This window comes from Macrobrachium nipponense, chromosome 10, assembly GCF_015104395.2.
Source record: "Macrobrachium nipponense isolate FS-2020 chromosome 10, ASM1510439v2, whole genome shotgun sequence".
In the NCBI taxonomy this organism is placed as follows: Eukaryota; Metazoa; Arthropoda; class Malacostraca; order Decapoda; family Palaemonidae; genus Macrobrachium; species Macrobrachium nipponense.
This window is the reverse complement of record NC_087204.1, coordinates 106087793-106099572: the sequence shown is the minus strand read 5'-3', so window position 1 is coordinate 106099572 and position 11780 is coordinate 106087793. Positions and strand designations below refer to the sequence as shown.

Below are 11780 nucleotides of genomic sequence, written 5' to 3'. Positions count from 1 at the left end.
CATAATATAAAATAAAAGATCGTAAGTCATTTATATTCTCTGTATTGCCTTTTTGTCCAGTCAAGAATAGCATTAGTCAGTTGTTAATAATGGCTTGATCGAAATAATTGTGGTCTTTTGTTTTTTATTTGCAGATTCTTTTCAAAAACAACAGGGCAGTTGGAGTTCGCTTCGAGCAGAAGGGAGTGGTAACGTATTTTAGATTACTCACTTGTTTAAAATAGCTTTATGTGCTCGAATGCTTTGGTATTTGTTTGGGAGATAAAGCACAAGGAGGCTATATATATAGATCTAGAGTGGAGGTAATATGGAACGAAGGTTTAAGAGTAGAAAATACACCCTTTCTAACCTAATTCTACCTTACCTAAGTAGACAATGGTTTTAAAAACTCGTGCCTTTAGTGGTATTCCACTCTATGGAAAAAAAAAAATAGAGGGGTTTTTGAGCTTTTTTTGTGTCTTGCAAACAACAAATCTTGTGGGATTAATTCTAAAACTGCAAATGTTATACACGTTTCAAAAGGTCTAGAAAAGGAGCAAGAAATGCATTCTAGGTATTTACGTATTTTTTTCATTTGTACTCTCTTGTGCTTATTACTAACTATAAGTTTAAATGCATATCTTTTACTTATTAAAGTTAAATCATGTCTTTTACTTACTAATTTGAATGCTATAATTTTTAAATGTTTGATTTTTACTCAAGTTTAAATGCATATTTTTTACTCAAGTTTAAATCTTATTGAGTTTAAATAAATGTCTTTTACTATCTAGTAAGTTTAAGTGCATATCTTTTTACTTATTAAAATTAAATCAGTTCTTTTACTTACTAAGTCGAATGTTATAAGTTTAAATTATATTTTTACTATAAGTTTAAATGTATATTTTTTACTCAAGTTTAAATCACGTCTTTTACTTACTAAATTTAAATCATGTCTTTTACTTTCTAAGTTTAAATGCATATCTTTTACGCATTAAATTTAAATCATGTCTTTTACTTACTAACTTTAAACGCATGTCTTTTACTTTAAGTTTAAATGCATATCTTTCACTCATTAAATTTAAATCATGTCTTGTGCTTACCGAGTTCGAATGCATGTCTTTTACTTACTATAAGTTTAAATACATATCTTTTACTCATTAAGTTTAAATCGTGTCTTTTACTTACTAAGTTTAAATCATGTCTTTTACTTACTAAGTTTAAATGCATGTCTTTTACTTACTAAGTTTAAATCATGTCTTTTACTTACAAAAGTTTATATTCATGTATTTTACTTACTAAGTTTAAATCATGTCTTTTACTTATTAAATTTGAATGCATGTATTTTACTTACTAAGTTTAAATCATGTCTTTCTTACTAAGTTGAAATACTTGTCTTTTTTTATTAAGTTTAAGTACATGTCTTTTATTAATAAGTTTAAGTACATGTCTTTTCTTTAATAAGTTTAAGTACATGTCTTTTATTAATAAGTTTAAGTACATGTCTTTTCTTTAACAACCTCAAGTACATTTCTTTTAGTAACTAACTTAAAATTAATGTTAGAAACTGCTTAACTCACCTTTAAGAAACCGCAGTCACCTTTAATCTCAAGGTCTATGTAAAAAATAAAAAATAAAAAATAAAAAAAGCATTTTCAATACTCAATACAGGACTGATACGCGTCCATTTATTTTATCCCTGACAGGAGCGCACAGTTTTCGCTACGCGAGAAGTGATACTGTCAGGGGGGGCTGTGGGGTCCCCACACTTGCTCCTTTTGTCAGGAGTAGGGCCAGCTGAGCACCTTCGCCAGCACCAGGTAAGAGGAGACCTCTCTCTCTCTCTCTCTCTCTCTCTCTCTCTCTCTCTCTCTCTCTCTCTCTCTTCCATTTGTGTTGAAGACATGTTACTACTGTTACACCTTACAGTAAGCTGTATCTTGGCTAACCTCTCTTTACTGACGCCCTTACATTAATACGAATCATTTCTTCTTTCAGATTCCAGTAGTGAAAGACCTTCCAGGCGTCGGTCAGAACTTCCACGACCACGTGGCCGTCTTCGGCCTGTCGTGGACCACCGAAAAAAGGGGCGTTTCCTCGACGCTCGAGAGTCTCGTCAAACCCGAATCGATCAGAGATTTTGCCAAGAATAGACAAGGTTAGAAATCCCCCCCCCCCCTCTCTCTCTCTCTCTCTCTCTCTCTCTCTCTCAATGATCAATGATTTCATTTTACGGAAAGGTGGGTTCATGAGTGGGTGTTTTGACATTTTTAATAAAAGACACAATGCATTATGTACCATCTCCTTGTAATGTGGTTCTCTCTCAATATTGCTGTTCAATTAGGAGAAAAATACTTACATTTTCATAAGGAGATAATAATCTGCTTTCTTTAGACTAAGAAAAGAAAAAGCTCAAAATCATTTCAAAGAAACTTAGACAAAATTAATACCTTGCAAACTTTTAATTTTAATTTTTGACAGAAGTATTATGGTCAAATTGTATATAAGTATACATGCATATATGTATATGTGTGTGTGCATATATACATACATATTACTAAGATATCACAAAAGTAAAGACTAGGAAAGTTAAAAAATGTAAAGACAGAGTGCCAAGTACTTTCGTGTATTTAACACATCTTCGGGGCAAATATATGCCATCCACTCATTTTTCCAGGACCTCTCACGAATCCATTCTCCATGGAAGGCAACTTTTGGCCCAAGTCGGAGGAAGGTGATCCTGACTGGCCAGAGTCGCAGATCCTGTTCACCTCAGGAAGTCCTGGCATGAACTACGGGTTCCTATTGGCGGATCTGATTGGCTACAGAGATGGCGTAAGTAACCAGTCACTCTCCTGTTGATAAGTCCATCCGTGACTTCTCACATTTCTCTGCCATTCATTTCATTTTCTGATGGAAAACATGTTGATTTGCAGAAGGTTCTGAGAATAATTAATGGATGCCAGATTTCACCAGAAAACTTCATAACTGGTTCAGTCAATTTTTATTATTATTATTATTATTACTTTTCACCTGATGTTAAAGAGTTTATACATCAGCCTCGCCAAGAAGAATATGAAAAAACAATTAGAAGGAAATGGAAAAAAAAAATTTATTCAGTTGTATTTATCAAAGCTCTTCATAATTTTATATCAGTTTTGGACGTAGCAGTTGATTTCATGTGTATGAAAAGCATATATATATACAGTATGTATGTGAGCAAAGGTGCGTGAATCAGATAGTGCATACGTTTACGGACATGTGTAAAGGTCACATTATTCCTTTGTGTGATTTGCCATATTTTTTTTTTTCAAAGCAATCTCAAAATTTCAAGCGAAGATTCCATACAATACTTTCCTAAAAGAATTGCCTTGTAGTTTTAACAATTTATTCACCTTTTATCTATTGATTGATTAATTTTTTTTTATTTCTCCATATTTCTATCTATTATTTATTTACCTTTCTATCTATTATTTATTAAAATGTTAGTTTATCCTTATTTTCTAAAAACAGATCCCTTTTTTGTGCATTTCCTGCTATCTTCATTGCAATTTTTTTCAAATGAACACCACCATATTCTTTGGAAGCTTGAATTTCAAGTCAGTGGTGCCTGTGGGCCTGTTCCATATGAAGTAGTGTTCGTCTTCGAATAATAATAATAATAATAATAATAATAATAATAATAATATTTCGGAAGGAGACCCTCTCGTAGACATGTTTTGTTAAAAATGATTGCTGCTTCAGCACTATTAATCTTGTAGAGAGTCTTCTCTATTTTTCTGATGACGGCTTTCTCGTTGTTGCTTAGACTGGCGAGCAACTCACCAAAGGGCATGGTAAAATTCGGTTGAGTCATTTGGTTTATTATTGCATATACAATTCTCTCTCTCTCTCTCTCTCTCTCTCTCTCTCTCCTTCTCTCTCTCTCTCCAACGCGACGTTTCTTCCTGGTCCGCAGGACACTATCAAGCGGTAACTGCTGATGGACTGAATTCGAATGGTTGTTGTTGTTGAAGATTAAGCCAGCCTTGTGCTGGCACGGGCTCTTGCTCCTAGAGCAGCCCGTAACTGGATTATCTGTAAAGATACAAAAACAGTGCTTTTGGCGGTTAGTTGCGGAAAGGAAATAGGGTGACAGGCAGGATTGCAACCCCATTGAACCTTACGGTACCAATCAGTAGCAGAGAAAGTTTTATAGCAGTGAGACTCAGCCTAGATGGAGAATGGTGAGCAGGAAAAAGGAAGCAGTTTTAGTTTGAGGGAAAGGTAAAAAAAATAAGGGGGTGGGGGGTGGGGGGAGTTACCCATAACATTTCAGGCACAATATATATACATGTGTGTAGCATTCTGGAATATTGCAATATATATCAAACCAACATTAAGAAGTTATTAGTATAGTATACACGTACATGCATACTCACACTTATACATATGTTCCCAAAGATGGCTCCCATTGCAAACAGTGAAGTGGAGGGTTTGTGCAACAGAATTCGAGTGGTTGTTGTTTAAGATTAAGCTGGCTTTATGCCATCACAGGCTCTTGCTCAAGAGCAGCCCATAGCAAAGAGTTGTTGTTTTAGATTAAGCTGGCTTTATGCCAGCACGGGCTCTTGCTCAAGAGCAGCCCGTAGAGCAAAGAGTATTGTTATTTGTTGTTTAAGATTAAGCTGGCCTTGTGCCAGACGGGCTCTGCTCGTAGAGCAGCCCGTATGCAAAGAGTATGTTGTATGTTGTTGTTTAAGATTAAGCTGGCCTTGTTGCCAGCACGGGCTCTTGCTCACAGAGCAGCCCGTATATCAAAGAGTATGTTGTTGTTTTTGATTTAGCTGACCTTGTGTCAGCACGGGCTCTTGCTCACAGAGCAGCCCGTAAAAACAAAGAGTATGTTGTTGTTGTTTAAGATTAAGCTGGCCTTGTGCCAGCACGGGCTCTTGCTCACAGAGCAGCCCGTAATCATATTAGTTTGAGATGTGAGATGCTTAGGATATGCAATCTTTATTGGTGATAAATGAATGATGTGGTGAAGGTGATTTGATATTAAATGAAGGATTTGATGGGCAAGATTGAAACCCTTTAAACCCTAAGGTACCCTTCAGTCGTAAGGAAAGCTGGATAGTAGTAAGTGTTGGCTAGTAGGAGAGACCAACAGATTGGAAGAATGAAGGTTTTGAGTTGTAGGCACAGTTAGCTAGTAAGGTAGCTCGTGAATTTCTGAGACATGTTCCTTTTCGGTCCGCTTTCTTGGGTGTGTGTTGTCTGGTGAGTGTGGTGGATGGATAGTGATGAGTGTGAGGGGAGGGTGATGGAGGCAAGAGGTGAATGGGGATGTCTGTTAAAGAGGTTTTTGTCTTTTTTTTTTTTGTCTTGCATGCTATGTGGGTTTAGGGTGGGATGGGGTAGTGGTCATGATTTGTTGGCACATGTGCTGTCAGTCAGGGTTGTGTTCTGTTCCCCCTACCTAGGTGGTGGGTAGGAGCATAGGAAACCTGCTAATTCATGGGTGTTTGCTAGAATGTGCTTTGTGATTTGAGTGGTTGTGCGTTCATTTCCTATGTACCTATCTCTTAGTTGCTCCGTTTCTGGACAGTCTAAGAGGTAGTGTTCTAGAGATTTCTTCTGGAATTCTTTCGCAGTACTTACATGGCCTGGGATCGCCTACTATCTTTTGCCAAGTGCATTGGTATCCCAGCCTTAGACGATGAATTATGACTGCTAGTGCTCTTGACATCTTTGGGAATGTCATGTGGTTGCAGACTGGTGGTGTCTACATACCACTTTGCAGTGTTAGAGCCTCCAAAGACCGCTCTCCTGACTTTGCTTTCTTCTTGCACTTGACAGTATGCCGAGGCTTTGCTTTTAAGTTGAGTCAGTGAGTGGCTGATTTTAATACCTATGTTGTTAATGTGTAACCCACTTTCTTTAGGGCTTAGAATCTGCTTCCTCATTTCCTTGGATTCCTATGTGACTTGGAATCCAGTTGAGAGTTATCTGTCTGTTTCTGATTTGGTGGATGTTGGCAATTGCCCATATACTTGTCAGAAGTTTGACATTTTCTTTTGCCTTGCCTTTTGTGATGGCTTGTATTGCTCCTTTGAGTCGGTGTGGATAGTTGTGTTTCCTAGTTTGTGTTGAGAGTCTTCTAAGCGCTTTAGCGATTGCTATCAGCTCAGTCTGTAGAGTGGAGGGTGTTATCTGAGAGCCTCCAGCTCCCTTTTAGTGATGTCGAGTAGACTCCTGCTGCCGCTGCAGGAATGCTGAGGTCTACTGATCCATCTGTAAAGTATTCATTTGTGGCTGTCGTTTTCCTTATTGAATATTGTGCTGCTTGTTTCAGCTGTTGAACGGTGCATGCTTCCTTGCTTGCCGGTAGGACTGTGTAGTTGATATTGAAGAGTTCTGGTTTCCACGGGTGCTGGTTCTACATACTCAGCGAGAGGAGAGTCTTCTCTGATGGCAGCAGCATGCTTTTGCATGCCTACTCTTCTCAGTGTTTCTAAAAGGTTGCCAGCGTATGTCTTGGGTGGGTCTAGTTCTTCGTGGAGATCAATGCACTTTTTGATCTCTCTTTTTAGTGGACAGTTTGCCTTTCATTTTTTAAGGTTTTTAGCAGGATGGATGTGTTTCTCTGGTCTATTCTGTATGTCAGAGACTGTAGTTTTGTTTCATGTCTCAGAATGCATAAGTTAGTCCACATTGGAGCACCTGTGATGGAGTCTCAGGGCATTGTTTTGAATTACTTCAAGGCTCTTTTGCTCTGTGCTTGAGAGACTGGTGAGAACAGGTGCGGCATACTCAACCGTTGACCTTATTGTTTTGTATGTAGAAGGTTCTGAGGGCGTGATATACTGCTCCCTGTTGTAGAGAGGTGATCCTCCTCATGGCATTGTGTCTGCATTTGACTTTCTGCTTGAGTATTTCAAGTTCTTTGCTTGGGGGGAGTTGCTTGTTTATGTTAACTCCTAGGTACACAAAATTGTCTACCCATTCAATGGGTTCACCCATGAGCTGTATTTCATTTGGTCTAGACTGTGTTTGATGGCCATTGCTTTGTCTTTGCAGTGTTGATTTTTAGACCTAGGTCTTTGCATTTATTTTCAATTTGTATTATTGCACTTTGCATGTTCTGGTGAGATCTGTGTCTGTCTGTGCTGACTAGGCAGACATCATCTGCATAAATGAATATTTCAACTCCATTGGGTAGGGTGGTTGTGGCTAATTTTTCCATTAATACATTGAAAAGGAAGGGGCTGAGTATGCCTCCTTGAGGTGTTCCATTCTCCAGACTGAGAAAGTCCGAGCTTGCTCCTTGGAAGGTGACTCTAGCCTGTCTGTTTTGCATGTATCCTTTGGTCCATGCTAAAACGGTTGCCCTTTACCGCCTTGTTAGCCAAGGCTTCAAGGATGGCAGCTGCACTGGCTAGCTCATAAGCTTTTTCTAAGTCCAGAAAAAAACTACTATTGCTTTCCTTTCGTTGATTGTGGACATGACGTCTGCTAGGCATTCTGTGTGCCCCTATGCCCTCTTTGTAGGCATATAGGCGATGGTGTAGAGGTCCTGTTTTCCATAGCAGTCTGTTTAGCACCATTCTCTCTGCAGTCTTTTCTGTGCAACTGATGAGAGAGATGGGTCTGTAGGAGTTGGGTTCTTTGGGCTTGGGAATCGGCTGTGTATTTTGTTGGTTCCATTGTGTGGGTCTACTGCGTTCTGTGTATGTTTCTATTGATTATATGGAGATGAACTGTTTTGGCTGCCGTTCCCATGTTCTTCAGCATGCTATATGTGATCATGTCTGCTCCAGGGGCTGTGTCTGTTCCCTTTTGAAGGGCTTTGCCCAGTTCCTTTAGTGTGAATGGAGTGTCTGTGTCATCAGGGATATTGCAGGCCGTGTTAATGACTCTCCATCTCCCTGGGTCTAGTGCCACTTGCCTTTCTCTTGTGGTTTGTGGTAGGTGTGCCGATTTGGTCCTGTCGGCAAAATGCTGTGCAAGTCTGTTTGCTTCAGCTTGAGGGTCAGGATGGTGTGGTTGTGTTATCTTGGATTTTCCTGATATTTTGTTGAACCATTTGAACATTTTTGTTTTTGGCCAATGGGAGTAAGTCGGGTGGTCTGTGAGCACCATTTAAGCCAGGTTTCTTGCTTCCAACTTCTTTGGCAGTTTGTGTTGCATGGTTTATAACTTCTCTTAGGAGAGCATGCATCTCATCAGTGGGATTGCGTCTGAAGAGCTTTCTTGCTATTTACTCTTGAGTTCATTTCCTTTATTCTTGTGTTGTAGTACCAGCTGTCCTTGTGGGGGTTTGGTTAGTGGTAAAAGTTTTCTTAGGCATGGAGATGTTTTGCTGCATTATGCAGGCTACTCACAAAGTCCTCTTGAAGTGTGTTTATGTTTTGGGCCGGAGTTTGGAGGTACTGTGTTGCCCACTCAGTCATTTGGTTTTTTTTCAAAAAAGTGGGCCAGTTTGCCAGGTCTGGTCTCCATCCTGCTTGGCGGGGGTGGTGGAGGGGGAATTTTTTGTTATTTTTTATGCTGGTTTTCAGTTGCAAAGTGGTCGCTGGTTAGTATTGGGTGCACTTTCCATGCACATTCTTCCTTCAGGTTTTGGGATACGAAGCTCAGGTCCAGTCTACCTCCTCGGAGGTGAGTAGCTTCGTTTGTGTCATTTAGCAGTGCCACTTCAGGAAATTCTTCCAGGAGCAGATGTATGTGTCTGCCTGCTGCATTTGTATGTTTGTTGGGATCGTAGCATGGATGAATGAGCATTGAAGTCTCCTGCAAAGAATGTGTTTTCTCTGGAGGCAGCACTGAAGAGGTTTTCTCCTTCAAGGATTTTTTCATGGCCTTTGTATATGTTGTGAATGACTAGTGAGGTATTTTTTCTAGTCTTATCTGGATGCTTAGTTTTCGTTTTCAATGCCTTGCCCACAGTCTATGTTCTTATTTTTTCTGATGGAATTGTTGCTTTCACCAGGGTGATTAAACCTCTGTTTTCATTTGTGTGTGGGGTTTTGTATACTGTGTATCCTGAAAGGAGAATTTGTTGGTTTCTCTAACAAGAGTTTCCTGTAGGAGGACAATGTCATGTTTTTCTACGAGCGCCTGTGATTGCAGTGTGGCGTATTTTGTGTTGGCACTGTTTATGTTCCATGAAGGATTTTTTAGGGTTGTGTCTGTGCTGTTTTCGTCGTTTGGGGGTGTTGTTTGGGTTTTTGATTGTTTGCTCCATTTTAGTTTATCAATGATACTAGTGTTTTTCCTGAGCTCTGCAGTTAAAGTGTTGCTCTGGAGTAAGTGGTGAAGAACTTGCGATACTACAGCTGCTATTTCCCTCCTGAGTTCTTCACGTGTGAGGTTTGTAGCTATGTTTGTTGGTGGGGGGCTCTGGGGCACTAACCTGACTACCGGTACGGGTGTTACTCTCATGAACGGGGTGGGGAGAAGAGGGCATGTTGGAGGAATGGCTGGGGGGTGGGGAGAAGTGGCTGTTTTGGTGTGGAGTAGGGTAGGAAGGAAGTCGGTCTGGCATTTGGAACCTGCGTGTTTCTCTGTGTGTATAGTGTGCCTTCTGTGAGTCTGGGGTCTCGGTTTTCGTGGGGCGTCGTTGGGGTTGCTTGCTGTTTCTGTGTAGGTGGCTGGTGGTGTTGGGTTTTTTGTGATTGTGATGGTCCTGTTTTATGTGTTTGCTGGTAGTGTTGGGGTCTATGTGATTGTGGTGGTTTGTGTGTGTATTGTTGGGTTTGATTGCTGCCATTTGTTTGGCGAGATCTCTTTGGGGTTCTTGCTGTGTGGTAAAGTGGTGTGAGTGTGATGTGTATTGTGTGTGATTCGGGTTGTGTTGTGGTTGGGGGGGGGGGGGGGGGAGATCCTTTCATATTCCATATCCTTTTCAGTCTTTCCATGCAGCCCTTGTACCATGCATGCTGTCCCTTGTGGCAGTTAGTGGGCATCTGGCTGTTGTTGCCTCCTTCTTTTTGTGCTTATCGATGCAGTCCCTTGTTGGGTGCTTCCCACTGCAAACACCTGCTGGTGATGGCCAAATCTCTGGCACTTAAAACATCTTAAGGGTTCAGAGCGTGAAAACCTCGGTGTAGTATTTTCCCCCATGTCGGGATGTCTATAAAGGGGCCTTTTGCCTTGGAAAGTGACAAGGACTTTCTTAGAAGGTTCTTTTGCCTTGTTTAGGCATCTTTCAGCGTGTAATACTCCTGGGAGCTTCTTGATGGGGTCGACTGGAAGGGATGTTGGGTATCCAAGTATGATACCTTTTTCAGTTTTCTGTGTGGGGTCTAAGTACTGGAAGTTATTGTTGCTTTTGAGAAAATGTCTGCTGATTCTTGGTTTCTGGGTGTGATAATGAATTTTGTCCTCGTTTGTTGGGTTTGGCTGTTTATTTGTATGTTTGGGGTGTGTTTTGTTGTTTCAAGATCTTTTTTTACTGCTGTGTACGTCGTCTGATTGGGAGTGAGGATTACTTTGAATTTGTGTAGTGGGGGAAATTCTTTTAGGGATTGTGTGTCGATTTGAGTGTTGTCTTGTGATGTTGCAGGAGGTTGTGTGTGAGTGGTGGTAGGTGTCTTTCTCATTATCCTTAATTTCCTTCGGTTGTGGGCTACCTGGTAGTCCTTGTCATCGTTTCCTTGCGTTGTGTCATATTCGTCAGAGCTGTCCATGGTGGGGAATGGTAGGAGAGGTTTGTTTATTGTCTGTGGGGGGGTGTCATCTAGGGCTTTGGGAGAGTGAAGTCTTGGTCTTTGTATCTTGGGAGAGTTGTCATCAGGGGAGCTGCCGGCTGATCTGGTCCGTCTTCTAGTCGTCATTGTCTTAGAGGGTGATGGTTTGGTGGGAGATGATGAGGGTGAGGGTGAGGATGCCATTTCTGAATGATTCAAGTAGAGAGAGAGGGTCTGTGAGGTGAAATTACGTGTGTGAGAGTTGCCTGAAGGGCTTGGTTTTCAATTACAATGAGTTCTGGCTTATGGAAGGCGCCAGCCTATGGTTTCCTGTGCTACTTGCAATATAGTATTGCGACAGTAGGAAGATTTGTCTCTTTGGTCTTGCTTCTGTTGGAGTTTTTAGACCTCAAGGGCTACCAAATGTTCCACAAGAGAGACGGTGTTAATAAGAGAAAGTTATTTTTTGAGAAAAAGAGGAGTGAAATTAAGTCTTCAAATTGCTTATAAAGAGTGAGAGAGCTCTCTCAAATCTTATTATCCCTTGCTAAGCGCGCCACTATGACAAAGAGTATGTTGTTGTTTAAGAAAAGCTGGCCTTGTGCCAGCACGGGCCTCTTGCTCACAGAGCAGCCCGTAAACAAAGAGTATCGAGTCCCTCTTCTTATATCGTGATGTTGCGGGGCTCTCGAGTACGGTCTAGAGAACCTCTCCGCAGGTTGAGTTTTCATTGGTCCTGGAAGGTGACTCATACGGCAAGCGTTTACGAGTCTTGGAGACCTTCTCAGGCGGGGGATATCACTGTGAGCCTCTTGATTGGCTTCTACCTGAGTGACGTCACCCCTGGTATTGTTCTCATAATGTGCTTCACGTCCGGTGTTTGTTTCATGCGCGCTGGTACTTTCGTTGGGGGGGAGGGGCGTGGTCCTCCTCACACACGTCGGTATCAGGAACGCTTCTTGGGTGGTATTAAGGGGAGGCTTTTGCTCAAGGATAAGCACCGCCTCTAGGAGGGCGTAGACGTCGTGGGTCGGGCTCTCCCGATGATTTTGACATTCCTGATGATGTCGTCTCTTGTGATGTCTTGCTGATGAACTGCAAGGGTGTGCTGCCTAATTGCGCCCTCCTGGGCGT

The 11780-nt window shown here is 41.1% G+C and overlaps 1 protein-coding gene across 1 annotated transcript in view; it reads left to right on the top strand.

The window, feature by feature from the left end:
- The window catches only part of LOC135223876 (glucose dehydrogenase [FAD, quinone]-like), a 33694-nt gene that overhangs the window by 15894 nt on the left and 6020 nt on the right, over nucleotides 1–11780 (top strand). Inside the window, exons 6-9 of the mRNA XM_064262783.1 lie at nucleotides 135–188; nucleotides 1683–1796; nucleotides 1975–2134; nucleotides 2654–2811. Of these exons, the coding sequence (XP_064118853.1) occupies nucleotides 135–188; nucleotides 1683–1796; nucleotides 1975–2134; nucleotides 2654–2811 (486 nt within the window). The remainder of the gene's footprint in view (nucleotides 1–134; nucleotides 189–1682; nucleotides 1797–1974; nucleotides 2135–2653; nucleotides 2812–11780) is intronic.